The sequence below is a fragment of the Prionailurus viverrinus genome, chromosome E3 (genome assembly GCF_022837055.1).
Source record: "Prionailurus viverrinus isolate Anna chromosome E3, UM_Priviv_1.0, whole genome shotgun sequence".
NCBI classification, from domain to species: Eukaryota; Metazoa; Chordata; class Mammalia; order Carnivora; family Felidae; genus Prionailurus; species Prionailurus viverrinus.
The window spans coordinates 4,630,995-4,648,607 of record NC_062576.1 but is presented as its reverse complement, the minus strand read 5'-3'; the positions used below and the strand labels follow the sequence as shown (position 1 = coordinate 4,648,607).

Below are 17,613 nucleotides of genomic sequence, written 5' to 3'. Positions count from 1 at the left end.
AGTAAGAATATATTTGACCGTAAAACCAATATGTATGTAAATAACTTACATGTATGTAACCAGAACAGTGATTTTACAAAACCTGTACCTGACATTTGGTATGAACTCTAGTATCTTCTTTTCTGTTCTAGTTTGAAAAATAAACAAGGGGTGCCTGGGTGGTTCAGTTGGTGAAGCGTCCAACTCTTGATTTCAGCTCAGGTCATGATCTTACCATTCATGAGATCAAGCCGCCAGTCGGGCTCCGTGCCGACCGCGTGGAGCCTGCTGGGGATTCTCTCTCTCCCTCTCTCTGCCCCTCCCCCTGCTCATTCCCTCCCTCCTTCTCTTTTTCTCTCTCTCTCCTCCCCCTGACTCCCTCTCAAAATAAATAAACTTTTTTTTTTTTTTTTTTTTTTAAAGAAAAAGGGGCACCTGGGTGGCTCAGATCTCGCACTTGGTGAGTTCAAGCCTCACATTGGGCTCTGTGCTAACACTGTCTCTCTCTCTCTCTCTCTCTCTCTCTCTCTCTCTCTCTCTCAAAAATAAATAAAGATTCAAAACATTTCTAAAAAAGAAAAAAAGGGCACCTGGGTGCTTCAGGAGGTTAAGCATCCAATTTCGGCTCAGGTCATGATTTCATGGTCTGTGAGTTCGAGCACTGAATCAGGCTCTCTGCTGTCAGCACAGAACCCGCTTCAGATCCTCTGTCCATCCTCCCCCCGTCTCTCCCCTACTCACACATGTGCTCTCTCTCAAAAATAAAATAAACTTTAAAAAAGTGAACAAGTAAGGGGCGCCTGGGTGGCTCAGTCGATTGAGCGTCTGACTTCAGCCCAGGTCATGATCTCGCGGTCCATGAGTTCGAGCCCCGCGTCAGGCTCTGTGCTGACAGCTCAGAGCCTGGTGCCCGTTTTGGATTCTGTGTCTCCCTCTCTCTCTGACCCTCCCCTGTTCACGCTCTGTCTCTCTCTGTCTTAAAAATAAATAAACATGAAAAAAAATTTTTTAATAAAAAATTAAAAAAAAGTGAACAAATAAACACTGGTCATAATCTACTAAAATGGTTTCATAACCCAACAGTGGGTTGCAATTTATAGTATGAAAATCATAGCTATAAGTAACTTCGGTTGCGCAAACTTGTATTGTTGCACTGTGCTATGAGCAAGCCCCTTTGGACTGGGCTTAGTCACAGCCCCTGCCCTGCTGCCCATCAGCCCTCTCTAAGGCAGGGCCCTGGGAAAGAGGTGGCTCAGAGCAGCAGAGCTCTCCATGAAAGGGGTGCTGGCAGATAGGGTTCTTTGGGACTTAACCTGCTCAGGTCCTTGTAGAGAGAATCCTCAACTCAACCTCTCTTTACTCTGGGTGTAAGCCACAGTCTGTGTCATTACCTCCCAGGCCCCAGACACCCCACTCATTCTGTTGTTCCCTCCACACTCCTTGCTGTTCCAGTGATCTGGAACGCTTTCTCCAGACATCACAAGGCTCACTTTCTCACCTTCTCACATCTTTGTTTAAATACGCCTTCTCAGAGAGGCCTTCCCCAGCCACCTGCTTTATAATTGGGAACAATCTCTGCACCTCAGCACCTCCAGACTATTCTTCCTTCCTGTAATTTTCTCCTTAGCACCTAAAATCATGTCCTATATGTATTTTATGTGACATTGTCTCCAGTAGCTCCCATGAAGGTGGAGGGTCATATTTTTTCATTTTGTTCCCCAGCGCCCAGAGCAGTAGTCATAGTACCTAGTAGGAACTCACCTATTTGTCTCCAAATTTCTACGTAAACGCCCACCTCCTGACATTGCCCTGGGTGTTGCTGATACCATCCCAGTGATTCTGTTAAATGGACATTCAAGAGAAGCAGTTCTCAGTATTTGAATAACTCTATAAGGGAATTGGTATTTTTGTTTATGGTTATTCTGATAAAATTAAACTTACATTTATTCTAGGCAGCATTTACATATCACTTTATCTTAGAACTCTGGTGTCCGTAGTAGAATAAAATGCAGGCACTGTGGTCACAATGTAGATGGTTTTCCTCGTGTGAATTTCTCAAGCATTCCCCTGTCCTCGGCAGCATGCATCTCTGCGAGTCTTGGTGCCTTTTTAACTTCTATCCCTAGGGGGCAGCATTAGTACAGAAACCAAATTTGAAGTCCCCCATTCCAATTTGTCACCTAATCCTAAATGAACCTAAAGGAGAGGAATGCTTGGCTTCTTTCCAATCTACGGGAGTGAGGTTTAGAGGTTTAGAGATTTGTTTTCCTTTTTTTTCCCCCTTTTTTAAGATTTTATTTTTTAAGTTTTCTCAACACCCACACCCCAAGATCAAGAGTTGCACACACACTCCACCGACTGAGCCAGCCAGGTACCCCTGGTGATTTCTTTTTTCAAAGTCTGCTTCTGTATCTAGAAATGGGAGGGTATGCATCCAGGGCACACATTTTTTTGAAAATTAATTTAGTGTCTGTATGTATAACCATCAAAAAGTAAGAACAGTGTGAAATCTTTCCCGAAGAAGTCTCTTCCTCAGTAATGTTGCCTAGACCTGTCACCTGGCCATGCCCAGATTTGAATTTCTGCATTTAGAAATCAAAAGGTTCTGGGCGCCTGTGTGGCTCAAGTTGTTGACGCGTCTGACTCTTGATTTCAGTTCAGGTCATGATCTCACAGTGTGTGAGAATGAGCCCCGCGTCAGCATGGAGCCAGCCCGCTTGGGATTCCCTCTGCCCTCCCTCTGTTCATCTGTCTCTCTCTCCTCTCTCTCTCCCTCATTCTCCCTCTCTCTCCCTCTCTCAAAATAAATAAACTTCAAAAAATAAAAAAAAGAAAACGTTCTTCTGCCTCAGGGATTGTTACTTTGAGGGGAAGAGAAATGGCTGCAAGGTGAGCTTGGCTCCATGTGGGGATGTGATGTAATCAGGTAATTACAGAACATCATTAAAAGAATTAATGCTCACATTTCTTTTGCCCTTTAAGAAAAATGGGCCCAGGCAGACTGGACCGTCTTGTTCTGGTGGCTGGGGGCCAGAGGAACCTGCGGTCTGACCTCAGGTGGTAACCGACGAGAGCCCTGGGTGGGAGAGGGAGAGAGCGCGGCGGACTGATTTTTCGCTCCTGACTTTCAACCAGAGAGGTTCTCAAAGGCGCAACGAGTTAGTAGGCACTACTGTTAGTGAAGCACCTCTTGTCCGAAATGAAGAGCTGTCTGTTTCTACATGTTGAGGCTGTAGGTTAAAGCCAACGAAGGACCTTGGAATTCAGAGATTCGGGACTTTCTCAGGCACCATCCGCAGGCATTTGGCCATTAGCTCCTTGGGAATAACTGATCGTGACAGTTTTGTGCATTGGATTGGTAAAGGGAATTGGGGGAGCAAGGAAAGGAGCCTCTGTAAGAAAGACATAACCTGTATCCTTAAGGCACAAGCTGCGGTGACACAACCTGAAAGGTTTTTTTATATATATATAACATTGATTCTTGTTAAGTGAGCTCTGTACCCAGCATGGGCCTTGAACTCATGACCCGGAGTTCAAGAGTTGTGTACTCTACCAGCGGAGCAAGCCAGGCACCCTCTGAAAGTATATTGTATATAACTTGATTTTCTCATAAACTCATCATTGTATTTTGCATGATTATAAATATGAAGACCTGATAAGGAGGAGGTAATGTTCTTTGGGGGAAGGGAATCCGTTTACTAAGAGATTTCAAATGCCTTTTTCACATACAAAATGCAGAAGTCCCAGGAGTAAGGGTGGGAGGTGTGTTTGTAACTCTGCATAAAGAGGAATGTGCTTTGTATTGACAGCCTTCGTCTGAGGTTTTTCGTGCACTCACTCCCTCGCGTGGCTCAGACTTAGCGCGTGGCCCTGGAAATCCAGAGACACCTGAGACAGCGCGGTAGGCTGTAAGCACCTTGTGATCCAGAAATCTGCTGGCTTCCTCACCAGTACATCCCCGTGTGGCACGAAGTAGGCGTTCAAAGGGTGCTGTTTTTTGAACAGATTAATTGAATCTTCCGTTCCACGTCCGTCCGTAGTGATCAGCAGAGCATAGTCTTTGCCTGCAAGGAGTGCTTGGCTCCTTGGAGATGTGATGTAATCAGATAATTACGAGACACTTAAAAGAGCTGTGATAGAGTGGGAGCCAAGTGCTCGAGGAGTCCAGGAAAGAGTGCCAACTCTCGCCCAGGTCATTTGGGTCGCCCAGAGCCCCTAGCGTTTGAGATGAGAACTGATGGGTAGGCGTTGCCAGAAGAAAAAGGACACGCAGGCAGTGCGTTGCGAGGTCAAGGGTGTCAGGTGTGTGTCCTGACAGGAGGCCAACTGTGCTGGGCCTGGGTGCTGGCTCAGGATCAGCCACGAAGCCCCCAGGGGCTGCTTCTCTGAGCTCCTCTCCTGCTGTCCCAGGTCATTCCACTCCCTTGCTTCCACTCTGCTAGATCCCCTTCGGGTTCAGCCTGGATCGCCACCCGAGCACCAGGCCGGCGTCCTTCACCCCAGTGTAAAATGGCAGCCTCCCCGCCCCCGCTCGTGCCCTGTGTGTTCTTCACGGTCTTCCTGCAGAGTGGATGTTTATCTACTTGTCGGTCGGAGCGGAGACCATAAGGAGCAGCGACCTCATTTGTCCATTGATCCCTTTGCTGAGAATAGAGCCTGGTCGAGGTGGCAGCCTCGCTGTCTCAGGAGGTGTTTACTGAAGGGGGCAGGGGACGGAAGGAGGAACGTCATCGTTCCTTTCAGTACAGAACTTGTCTCCCTCACCAGTGTCACTGGGAACAAAACTTCCCCCAGAGCAGACACGGCGGTATGATGGTCTCAGGCGCTGTCATTAGCAAGTCTTCATACATCATCGTCATGGCCACCTTCAGGGAAGTGAGGGGCAAGTACTTACAAATAAAGGCCCAGGGCATTAGGGGAGGGGCGCCTGGGTGGCCGAATCAGTTAAGCATCCCACCTCGGCTCAGGTCATGATCTTACAGCTCATGGGTTCGAGCCCCACATCGGGCTCTGTGCTGACAGCTCAGAGCTTGGAGCCTGCTTCAGATTCTGTCTCCTTCTCCGCCCCTCCCCCACTCATGCTCGGTCTCTCTCTCTCTCTCAAAAATAAATCAACATTAAAAATTTTTTTCTTTTAAATAAAGGCCCAGGGACTGGGTGACGGAAGGACCAAGTAGCGATGCGTGGTTCTGCTGTGGAATGCTCACACGAAACCTGTCTGCATGTCTAACGGCAGTCTAACAGCCCGCTTCCTTCTGTGCCCCCGCAGCTGTGCAGCTGGCCAGAGGTCGCAGGAAAAGCTACTTCCTCGCATGTGTCCCGTCTGAGTTCGCTGTGACTAGCAGGTTCCTGTCATTATCGTTAAGAAATGATGTCCTCGGGTTCAGTCCTAGCGCATCCTGCCCCTGCTGGGTCATTCCCAGCCACCGGGAGGCACGGGGAAGCAGCTGCAGCTGGTTATCCGCCCTGTCGCACCGCCTGCCCCTCGGGGCCCGGCCGCCCTTTCATCTGCTCTCACACAAGATGCCCATTGTAACCTCAGGGCTTGTCTCATACCCTTGTGCCCTCGGGTTTTCCACTAAACAATGACCTGTTCTTGCTGGCAGGCCCCGTGCTGGCAGGCAGTGAGAACGGCGTGGAAAGAGCAAGTGGACTTGGAATCAAGCAGACTGAGTCCGTGGCTCCAAAACCTTAAACAAGTGAATTTGCCTCCCTCAGCCTTCCTTTTCTTGCCTACTCTGTGGAAAAGAATGGCCACCTGATGGTCCATACTTCCCTTATTGCCGTGAAGACTGAGTGACATGGGTCTGAAGCACCCTGTACTGGTTTGGAGTTTGAGCCAGTGACGCGGGACAGCGGGAGGGGTGTGTGAGCTCAGGACACACGTTAAAGATGCCCCCTTCCCGTGGCTGGCTCAGTCAGTAGAGCACGTGACTCTTGATGTCCGGGTTTTGGGTTTGAGCCCCACGTTGGGTGTAAAGAATACTTTTTTTTTCTTTTCTTTTCTTTTCTTTTCTTTTCTTTTCTTTTTTTTTTTTTTTTTTTTGAGAGAAAGAGAGAGGAGGGGAGGAGAGAGAGGGAGAGAGAGAATCCCAAGGAGGCTCCATGCTGTCAGTGCGGACCCCGACATGGCGCTCGAACTCACAAACCATGAGATCGTGACCTGAGTCGAAATCCAGAGGCAGACACTCAACCAGTTGAGCTACCCAGGCGCCCTGAGAATACTTGCAAAACATGAAGTCTTTAAGAAAAAAAAAAAAAAAAAGACTCCCTTTTTTTCCCCCCTTCCATACAGACATTTCAATGGGAAGCTTATCTAAAGACACAAAGCTGAAAATCCACTTCTTAAAGTCTCTTCTTGAAGAGATGTTGGAAAAGCGATTCTCTTATTCCTAACGAGGAAAGATAGGCCTGGTGCCATTTCCCCAGTCACAGGCCAGCCTCACCCCTGCCAGGTCGGCTCATTGTTGGCAGCCTGTTTCAGGAAGTAGGTCATAGCCTTATTTGTAGAGGGCTGTGAAGGAAGTCTGGCCAAGAATCAAATCCACACTCTAGGGCTTGTCCCCCTAGAAGTTATGTACTTGGCCCTAATTTTAGTGAGGAGGCTGCTGCAAGGTCCTACAGCCTCGTCCCCACCCCCAGGAGCCATTCCCTGCCTGTGCAGCCAGCATGAGCTTTTGAAAAGGTAAGTCAAGGGACCCCTGGGTGGCTCAGTCAGTTGAGCTTCCAACTCTCGATTTAGGCTCCAGTCATGATCTCGAGGACCATGAGTTCAAACCCCATGTCTGGCTCTGCACTGTCATTGTGGAGTCTGCTTGGGATTCTCTCTCCCCCTCTGTTTCTCAAAATAAATAAATCAACTTAAGAAAATGTAAGTCAAATCATCGCATTTCCCACCCATGCCCCAGCTTTCCAGACTCTTCCTTCTCGACTCCATGCCTGCAGCAGGAAGCAGGATTCACTGGCCACTCGGCCCTGCCCTTTGAGCTCCAGCCGTACCAGCTTCCACTGTGCTCCTCCAGTGAGACAGGTCCTCTCCTTCGTCAGGCCTTCACATACCCCCTTCCCTCTGCCTGGAACACCCTTCCTCCATACCTGGCTAACTCTGCACACCCTTCAGGGCTGTGCTTCAGTGTCACATCCTCAAAAAGGCTTTCCTGATCTCCAGGCTAATGTAAGTGCTATTTCATGCTCACAGCACCCAGTGCTATTCTTCTGAAATGTTCCCATTGCTGTCGTAGTTGCCCCAGATCCCTGTTTGCCCCAGATTTCTCTCCTTCACTAGAACATCTGCTTCAAGAAGGTAATGGGGTGCCCAACTGGAGCCTGTGAGTCTTGATCTCAGGGTCCTGAGGTCAAGCCCCACAATGAGTGTGGAGATTACTTAAAAAAAAAAAAAAAAAAAAAAAAAAAAAAAGAACGAAAGAAAAGGTAGAGTCTGACTTGCCTATTGCTGTCCCCAGCATCTCAGCGTATGACAAGTGAGAACAGTTCAGCCAGTATTGAGTGAAGGGGTGCCCGGGTAGCTCAGTCAGCTATGCGTCCTCTTGATCTCAGCTCAGGTCTTGATCTCAGGGTCGTGAGTTCAAGCCCCACGTTGGGCTCCATGGTGGGCATGAAGCCTGCTTTTAAAAAAATGTTTGGGATGCCTGGGTGGCTCAGTCGGTTAAGCGTCCGACTTCAGCTCAGGTCATGATCTCATGGTTTGTGAATTTGAGCCCCACATCAGGCTCTGAGTGCAAAGCCTGCTGGGGATTCTCTCTCTGCCCCTACCCCATGCTCACTCGCTCTCTCTCTCTGTCTCTCAAAATAAATTTAAATATTTTAATAAAATCTCTTAAAAATTACTTTTAAGCTAGTTTAAAATTAAACTTACATTGGGGCACCTGGGTGGCTCAGTCAGTTAAGCATCTGACCTCCGCTCCGGTCACTATCTTGTGGTCCGTAAGTTCCAGCCCCGCATCAGACTCTGTGCTGCCAGTTCAGAGCCTGGAGCCTGCTTCGGATTCTGTGTCTCCCCCTCTCCCTGTCCCTCTCCCACTCCTCTGTCTCACAGAAATCAATAAATGTTAAAATAAAATAAACACTTAAATACAATTTTTTTTCTAATTAAACTTATGTTCTCACCTCTGCCTCCCACCCTCACTCACATCTGCTGCTCCTGCATCACCTGGTCCAACCAGGTTCATGCTTCCACTGGCCCAGGGTTGTCATAGGTTGTCACAGAACCCCAGAATCCACTGCAGGTTTCTCTCGCCCTCATCTTTCCCGTGGACTCTTCCAGTTGTTCCTCAGCCATCCTCCCGCCTCTGGTCTAGCTTCTGCCATTCATGAAAGCTTTCTGAAACACAAGCCCCCGGACAGATTGCTGCTGCCCTGTCTCGATCCCTTCCGTGACCTTCCAGTATATAGAGCAGGAGATGTACAACATTGTGATCGCTCACTGCCTCAGAAGGATGGTGTAGAGCAGAAACCCCCCTGGTGTATGTGTGTTTACAAAGTGTGTGTGAGTGCTACTGTTGTGACATATATTGCAAAGCATGCTTAAATACAGAAAATTTAAGACGGTGAGATGAAAGCCTACTCAAATAATTTTATAGAATGATGTGAATCCTTTTGTGTGCATTAAAATATTAACATATGAAGTGTGTTTCATAGTTGAAGCGTTTGGGGATCTGGTTCTGCACTTTAGATACTTGGCGCTGATGGCTGCTGTAGCTGCGAAGGGCACTTCACAGACAGGTGTCAATCCCAATAGGAGGAGTACTGTATTGGTTGCCTGGGTGTTCTCCTAACTCGTGATACTTGTTTTATTCAGTCCTGTGAAGATGCCCACTCCTCAAAGAACCCTTGTCTGACCTAGTTCCTCCCCCACTTTGCCATCTCGTGTGTGCACGAGCGCCCTATTACGCTTAACTCCACTCTGCTCCGCTTGGCTTGCTACATATCTGACTTCCTCGAGAGACCGTGTGCATCCTTACCCTGGGAAAAATAGAAGTTCTCGGATTTCCTCAGTTAAAGGAAGGAAAGGCCCCAATTCTGCTGAGCTTTGAGTTTGCCAGCCATTATTGATTCTCAAGGGTTCCAACATCAGTCTCATTGTCTGTTTTCCTGTCTTAAAATCGGGCTCTTGCCTGGACTTGGTCCGTGTGTCATTTGGACCTGGAGGGGGGGAAAACTGGTAACCTTGACGGCTGAGAGACATTGTGGCCTGAACGCAGTGGCCCTTTGGCTGCTGGAGTTGTTTGCTAAGCATTTGTGAATAGTCAGGTACCCGGGCCTCGTCTTCTGCTTTAAGGGGTTTGGGAGTGGGGTGCCTGGGTGGGTCAGTTGGTTGAGCGTCCGACTTCAACTCAGGTCATGATCTCACAGTTTGTGGGTTCAAGCCCCGCGTCGGGCTCTGTGCTGACAGCTCGGAGCCTGGAGCTGCTTCGGATTCTGTGTCTCCCTCTCTCCCTGCTCCTCCCCCACTCACACTCTGTCTCTCTGTCTCTCTCTCTCTCAAAAATAAACAAACATTTAAAAAAGAAAAGGGGGGTGTGGTTTGGGAATTTCCAGACCCAGCATTTTTGGGAGTGCCTGAGATAGCAAAGCAGCTTGAGATGCAAGGATTCTGTTTGAATTGGCCACAGCCTAATGCTCCGTATCTGGGTCAGCAACTTCTCTACTCTGGAGGGTAGATCTAGAAGTTTCACTGGACAACCATTTAAAAATAAGTGAGCAGTTTCTGCTGTATTCCACTTTCTGGACCAGGCTGGAAGGCCCACCAGTGAGATGCAAGGTACACGGAGAGCCGGGCAACTTCCGAAGAGGCCTGGAGGGCAGCGAGTGACAAAGGCAGGGTCTAGTGACTTGGACTCTTGGTCTTCTCTTCTCTCGGGTTCTTTGCCAGCATCAGGAAGCCTTGCTGTGCGTAGACGAGGTGACGACCAGGGACAGTGTTGGCTGCTCTTTGAGGAAGCTGTTTGTGTTGACGAACTCTCAGCTCCCTGACAGGGTCATCTGAAACCAAGCTTAATCTTCTGCCTTGCCCATAAAACATTACTGAAGCAGCAGAAAGTGGTTGAAGGGAGGCTCTGGAGTGTTTTCTTTGTATAGCAGAGTTGAGGCCTCAGTGAGTAGTCAGAACAGGTTGATGCATCTTGAGGACGAAAGGGCAACAGAAAACTTAACCAGAAATCTCTCCGAGGCCGTGAAGAACACAGATGGAATAGCAGTCCTTACTGACTGCATCGGTGTTTGGGTGCCCTCCTCGTTCAGAAGGAAGGAGCCACCTTCTTTGTTATATTGGGATGATGAAGTCACCTTTTCCTCCTGATATGAAAATGCACGCAGGTGATGGAGAGCATGGTCTCCGGTTAGATTTGATAGCCAGGATACGCTTGTCCTTCGAGTTTTAAAGTTAACATGGCAGAATACTCTGCTTTCCACAATGGTCCTTGGGACGTTCTCATTAACCTCACTTTGAAGAACATAATTATCCTTGTGTTAGAAGCGATCGAGAATATTTCTCCTGCCTAATATTGTTTAAGCATTTGTCGAGTCTGAGAACGAAGCCGAGCCGCGCTTGAGAGGAGAGAATTACTATTCGGTGAAATACATGTTGTGTTTAGAAGAGAAGATACATTTTAAAGAAACAACACAGCTCCAAATGTTAAATCTACCCAAACTGCTTTTCTCTCGCCTTATTTTAATTGTGGGTTTCAATGCCTCGCTAGTCTCTTCCAAAGACATTTCAGTTTTATCCTCTGGGAACCCTGGGCCCTTCAGTGAGAAGCGCCGTGGCAGGAAATCCGCCTCTGAAGCTGCAGGAGAACCGCTGTGCTTTTAGAAGTGAGTGGTGGTGGTGTCCTATCATGTGTATGACCGTTCACGACGGACTCCATTTGGCCAGGCCATCTTGCTCTCACGGACAGTGTCTCACCTAGAAAATGGGTTCTTCCTTACAAAGAAGGTCCCATGAATTAATAACTGCATCACCGAGAATGCTGAAAAGCGCTGTCTAAAGGCCGCACATTGTTGTCAAGCTGTTGTTCCTGGTGGGTGGCTAGGTTAGTATTGTTTTGAAGGTTAGGATCCAGATACCAGCTCATCTATTCTCCAGCTGTTGTTTATCCTTCAGTTTCCCAGAATAGTCAGGCACAAGGTCTTTTAAAAATGGGTTTGGGGCTGCTTTGCATTTTGGTGTTTAGTAATTAAGTCATTACCGATTTAGCCTTTGTTCACTGGCGGGGAATGTAGGTAGGGGAACAGAGAACACTGCACCCCTTAGAAGCAGTGGTGTGTAATACTGAATTTCTGATCAGCTCCTCTCTACCTCCACCCACCCCCTTCCACTGATTGGAGCCCGTTTACAACATCTACCAAAGGGGCCGTCCACGTTCTCAGCTCCCCGAGCAGCCCACTTCATTTCACTCTCTGTCTCTTTTTAAATGCTACTCATTTTTTTATTAGACAGTACATTTATATGGTATAAGATTCAAAAGGTGAAAAGAGGGGCGCCTGGGTGGCGCAGTTGGTTAAGCGTCCGACTTCAGCCAGGTCACGATCTCGCGGTCCGTGAGTTCGAGCCCCGCGTCAGGCTCTGGGCTGATGGCTCGGAGCCTGGAGCCTGTTTCCGATTCTGTGTCTCCCTCTCTCTCTGCTCCTCCCCCGTCCATGCTCTGTCTCTCTCTGTCCCAAAAATAAATTTAAAAAAAAAAACAACGTTGAAAGAAAAAAAAAAAAGGGTGAAAGAGCCTGCAGTAAGAAGTCTTCACCCCTGCCTTCCAGCCACTTGGGACAATCGGTGCTCCCAATTTCTTAGGTAACTCTTCAGGTTGACTTGATGTGTCGCTATATTCTCCCCCCACCACCTTTGTTATGTACCATGTCTGTACTGTACATACTGTTCTCTGCCTTGTTGATTCATTTGAGCAGTATGTGTTGGAGAAAATTCAGTAGTAAGTGGGGAGTACAGCAGTGGGAGATGTTTCTAGAATTGACATCAAGATATAATCTAAGGGCACCTGAGTGGTTCATTCGGTTAAGCGTCTGACTTTGGCTCAGGTCATGATCTCGCTGTTTGTGGGTTCAAGCCCTGCGTCGGGCTCTGTGCTGACAGCTCAGAGCCTGCAGCCTGCTTCTGATTCTGTGTCTCCCTCTCTCTCTGCCCTTCCCCTGCTCACACTCTGTCTCTGTCTCAAAAATAAATAAACATTTAAAAAAATTTTAAAGATAAAATCTAGTGTGTCTCCTGGCGACCTCTAGCCCAGCCACTCCCAAATGCTGAACATTTACACCCAGCTCACTGCCTGACATTGCCGGTGGGGTCCCACAAAAGGCCAAGCCAGACCCTTTCCATTGTTGCCAAGCTCCATCTCTGTCTTGGGTTGTACAAACCGGAAACTAAGACCTCATCCTTGACACCTTCCTGAATTTCTCTCCAGTCAGTCAACATCCCTTCCCATCCTCACCTACCTCCTTGTTCTGGGCCTTCTCGGGCTCTGTGTTGGGTCTTTCGGCATGTCCACTCTTTCCTCTCTCCAGTGTGTTTTCCACACACAGAGATCTTTTAAACCACAAACCTGACCACGTTGCTTCCATGCTTGATACCTTTTGGTGCCTTCCTGGTACTCTTAGGACAGAGGTCAAACTGATGGTCACGTCTACGCAGACCGGTCCCTGCAGGCTTCTCCCAGCCTGTTTTTCCTCTCTTCGGTCCAACCACAGGAACCAGACTTGCCCAGCCTCACCTGCCAGAGTATTCTCTTTCTATTCTCTGTCTAGAATGGTGTTCTTTGCTACCCTTGACTCATCTGTCAGAAGTCAGGCTCCATTTCCTCAAGCCTTCACCACCACCGCCCCCGCCCCACCCCCAAACTGGATGGGGTCCTCAGTTAAAGCTGGGGACAGTACCATCTTCTCCTGTTGTACATGTAAGGCTGTAATTTCCACTTGATGGAAATGTAATTGGATTAATGTTTCTTTAAATTCTTGTTATAGATGTGAGATTGTTTCTGACACAGATGAGTATTTTGTAAACTATAAAGCCTCCTAGAGTAAAAAGTAGTAATTTTTTAAAATTCACCTTTATCAATGAGGCTAAGCTGTGGAGGTTGATATTTGTATTTGTGAGTGAGGGATGACTGAGGGAGTATCTCCCTTAATTCAGGATCCCTAGTGATCCTAATCCAGACCTTTCATCAGTTCAGCAGAAGTATTCCTTTGCCAGAGCAGCACTGGAACCCTGGGCGTAGGGATTACGGAAACCTCTGAGACCCAAACAGGCCCTGCGCTGAGGCAGCTGCCGGGATTTTATTTGTAAAAACCCGATTTCACATAAGTCTGTCTGCTGTGGTTTTTGTTTGTCGTTGTTGTTTTTCAGGTGACTCCTGACACTGTAGAAGGCCTTACACAATTCGGGTGATGGGGGGACACTTTTTTTGTTTTTTTAATCTAAGGAAAAGAAATTTTCGCCGTGCTTTCTCCTAATGGTTCTTACCTTTTCCGTTGAGAAATGTCTTTAGAAATCATCCTCAGAAAGAACTCAAGCCACGTGAAGCTCGTTTCGCATTTCCTGTTGTAGAACAGAAACTTGTGTGGTGTGTCCTCACCAGGAGCTGTCTTTGTGTCTCTCCTTTATCCCCAGGAAACCTGTAGGAAGTGCCAGGGACTCTGGAAGGAGCACAATGGCCTCACCTGTGAAGAGCTGGCAGAGAAAGATGACATCAAGTACCGAACGTCTATGTGAGTGACCTCGTTCCGGGGGGCTTACGACGGGCCCTCCGCCCCCCCCATCAGCCTGCCCTTTGTCAGGGGACAGTGAGGATCGTGTGAAGAGTAGGCTCTCAGGCCACCCCAGTATAGAGTGATCTCAGGAAGTGACCTCACCTCCCTCCGGTTCCTCACCTCTTGAGCCTCATGGAGCTGGTCCTGGCGTCAGATGTGATACAGTAAATGCCCAGCACGTGCGAATTCAGTAATGTTAGTTCCTCTTCTCCGTGTAATCTGAATAAATAAGTAGTAACACATTTTAGCTGGATTAGATTGCACTAATGTTGCTTATATCCCTGTTTCCTATAGGATACTGGTAGCCTGAGACACTAAGCAGAATTACAGCCTCCAGAATGCAATATAATGCAGTCAGTTAATAATCAGCACCGGGACTCTTTAGCACTCCCTGTGTAGCTGAGCACTTTACAGATATTAACTCATTAAATACATTGAGTTAACTAATACAGAAGTCCACTTCTCTCTCATATAATAGTCCAGTCTTGCCACACAGATCTATCCCATGAGGTCATTCAGAGACCAGGTTCCTTTATCACATTGCTTCACCATTCCCTAAGGTGGTATTCTCATCTGCATGGTTGTGGCGGGGTTGCGGCCACATTTGCACTCCAGGCCACAGCAGAGGAGAAAGAGACAAGCTGCCAGGCAGGCAGCTTTTAAGTTGTAAGGTGCACGCGTGTGTGTGTGTGACTTCTGCTCCTGCCCTGTTGGTCTAGACTGAGTCACATGGCCACCACCTAGCTTCACAGCAGACACCATATATAATGTCTAGCTGGGTGATTTTATGTCCAACTTAAATTTGAAGGGTGAAGAGTGGGTTTTGTTACCAAGAAAATGAAGTAGGACATGACTGTTTGGGGCAGTTAACAGTCTCCGAGTTTCTACCACAGGTAGGTGGTATTATCCTCATTTTACTGAATGATACAACTAAGGCACAGAGCCCAAGTAACTTGCACATGGCCACTCAGGTAGTAAGTGGTGCATAGCAGGGTTTTAAATCTAAACAAACGGTTTTCCAACTGTGTTCTTTACCACAAATTTGGTGGACAGAATGATGACCCCCAGAGATGGCCCTGCCCTAATCTCTGGAACCTGTCGCATGGCGAGAGGGATTTTCCAGATGTGATTAAGGTTATGGACCTTGAGGTGGGGAGATGATCGTGGATTATCCAGGTGAGCCCAGTCTAATCCCAGGGCTCCTTGAAAGCAGAAAGCTTTTCTGTGGTCAGATAGAGGTGTAGTGACAGACTTGGAGAGATGTGAAAAGACTCCACCTCCTGCCTCCGACTTTGGAGATGGAGGAAGGTGGCCTTGAGCCAAGGAACGTGGCCGTTTCTAGAAGCAGGGAGCAACCTTCAGTGTGCAGCCAGTAAGAAAACAGGAGCTCCGCCCTGCCGCCCCAAAGAAGGAATCCGCCGACAGCCCACGTGAACAGCAAACAGATTCTGTCCTGGAGTAGGTGACCTAGCCCAGTGACACCTTGGTGTTCTTCTGAGGAGACCCGTGCTGGACTTCTGCCCTACCGAACTACAAAATAATGCAGTTGTGTTACACTGAGCTAATAACGTGTCATGCCTTGTCACAGCAGCAGTAGAAAACTGACACGGATTTGGGGGCCGGAAGTAGAGTGCGGCTATAACAGATACATAGAAGTGTGCGAGTGGGTTTGGAATCGGCCGATGGATACAGGCTGGAGGCATCTTGCAAAGCACGATAGAAAAAAAGCCTAGACTGCCTTCAAGTGGTAGAAATACGGACTTCAGAAACCTCACCCTTGAGGGCTCAGAAGCAAGTGAGGAGCACTGTGGACAAAACCAGAATTGTCCTGGAGAATACTTGAAACTTCAGTGAACAGACCTCTTGCGTCCCTTTGGCCGTAAAGGCCTGCTGGTGAGGACTCAGAAGTCAGGGCGGAACGTGTGCTTGCGTCAGTGGCAAGAGGCTCAGCCAGCTTCCCTGCGGTCGTGCCGAAAGCAGAGGGTGAAGACCACGCGTCTGGACATGGAGCTGAGAGGACCCACAGGGCGAGCCCTGGAGAGAGGAAAGTGCAAGCAGAAGGAGAGATCGGGGGTCAGAAACAGGATTTGATTCTTTCTGAAATTCCCATCCCGTCCAGGTGACAAAAGACCCCAAAATCGGGGCGCCTGGGTGGCCCGGTCGGTTAAGCGTCCGACTTGGGCTCAGGTCATGATCTCGCGGTCCGTGAGTTCGAGCCCCGCGTCGGGCTCTGTGCTGACAGCTCAGAGCCTAGAGCCTGTTTCACATTCTGTGTGTCTCTCTCTCTCTGACCCTCCCCCGTTCATGCTCTGTCTCTCTCTGTCTCAAAAATAAATAAACATTAAAAAAAAAAATTTTTTTTTTTAAAAAAAGACCCCAAAATCAAGATGTTCATCATCAGAAAACACATGCTCCTGGAGAGAAAACCAAGGAAGTGTGCCAAACGTCGGAGTCTTCAGTCACATAAAGGCTCGAGGGAGGGACTCTTCGGATCCCTTCAGTCAGACCCAGGAGCTTCCAAGAAACTCAGGCATCACCCCCCCTCAGCCATCTCAGCAGAAGTGTGTCCCAAAATCATGTCTTGTCTTCACCTGAACTTGATTTAGACGGTGAGCTTTGCATCTTAGAGCTGATGCTATGGTGGATGAGACCTTTGGGGTCTTGGTTTGAGGTGGTTGTAAGGGTGTAGGATGGCTATGAATCTGGAGGCCAGAGGGTAGACTGTAGTGGGCAGAAGCATGGCCCTTATCCCCAGGTGTGATTACGTCTATGGCAATGAAAGAAAACTAACATGATACCACAGATGCAACTCCAACTAGAAAAGTCTAGCGTTGATTCCTCAAATCCTGTCTGTCAGCGTTTATAATTCAGAGCGGCCACCAGCTGACCAGTGGCATGGCCTTAAAGTGATGAACATGTCAAAAATTACTCTTTCTTGAAAGTAATCATCTTGTCAGGCTATATACTTAGTCTAGTAGTTGTGCTATTGCCAAGAACATTCTAAATTTCTCCTTTGGAGTTGTCTTTCAGCCAGTTTATGAGCCATCTCCCCCCAAAATTTGTTCTGATTACTGTGGACAAGTTACGTCTGGTTTGGACTGGGAGAAGCCAAAGTTTTCTGTTGTTGCCATCTGGGCTTTTACCCCTAAGAAGGATGTCTTCTTGATGAAGTCAGTACAGATTTATTGAGTGCTCGCTGGATAGCAGTAGTTAAGAACCTTGAACAAATTTCTTAATCATTCTGTGCCTCGGTTTCTTCATTTGTATGGTACAGAGCATACTTGTGTCTGCCTCTCATGGAGATGAAAGTGCTCAAGTGCCTAGCGTGATTCTGGCCCCGTAAATCTTCCGTAAGTGCTCACTGTGCCTGTGTGTGTGTGCGCACGCGAATGTGTAAGCAGAAGGCCCTAGTTCACAAACATGACACAAAGCACTTACACAGATAACTTCTTGCATTGGGACTTTCTCAGGTCATGTGTTCCACCCGCAGTTGGTGACGGAGCACTGCCCAGCCCCGTAAACCAACTGTCAGTGCCCCGGGCCCGGGCCCTGGGACTGCTCCAGGACTTGGTCACAGGCCAGGAAGTGTTTCTTAGCAAGAGAATAGCTGGTTACTTTTCAAAGCAGAACCTCCACCCCGACGTCCTGTCAGTTCCTGCCTCCGGCTCCATTTGAGGTCTTGGTCTGACCTAGATTGGAGCACCACTGCATCCAGTAACAACTGGAAAGCCTCTCTTGGTCTGGGCCCTACTTAAACCTGGCAGCCTTTTTTATCAGCATAAATAGATCAGAGTGGCACATCCAAGTATGATCATACGTTAATTCCAAACGTGATCAGATGTTAATTCCAAAATCCAGAAAGAC

At 48.1% G+C, this 17,613-nt stretch overlaps 1 protein-coding gene across 4 annotated transcripts in view; it reads left to right on the top strand.

Annotated features, from left to right (window-relative positions):
- The window catches only part of RNF216 (ring finger protein 216), a 145,377-nt gene that overhangs the window by 105,770 nt on the left and 21,994 nt on the right, over positions 1-17,613 (top strand). For all 4 annotated transcript variants that reach the window (XR_007147903.1, XM_047839300.1, XM_047839298.1 and 1 more), the window contains exon 14: positions 13,610-13,707. Coding sequence is in view for 3 of the 4 variants with exons in the window: in XM_047839300.1 (XP_047695256.1) it covers positions 13,610-13,707 (98 nt within the window). In the remaining variant the exon portion in view is untranslated. The remainder of the gene's footprint in view (positions 1-13,609; positions 13,708-17,613) is intronic.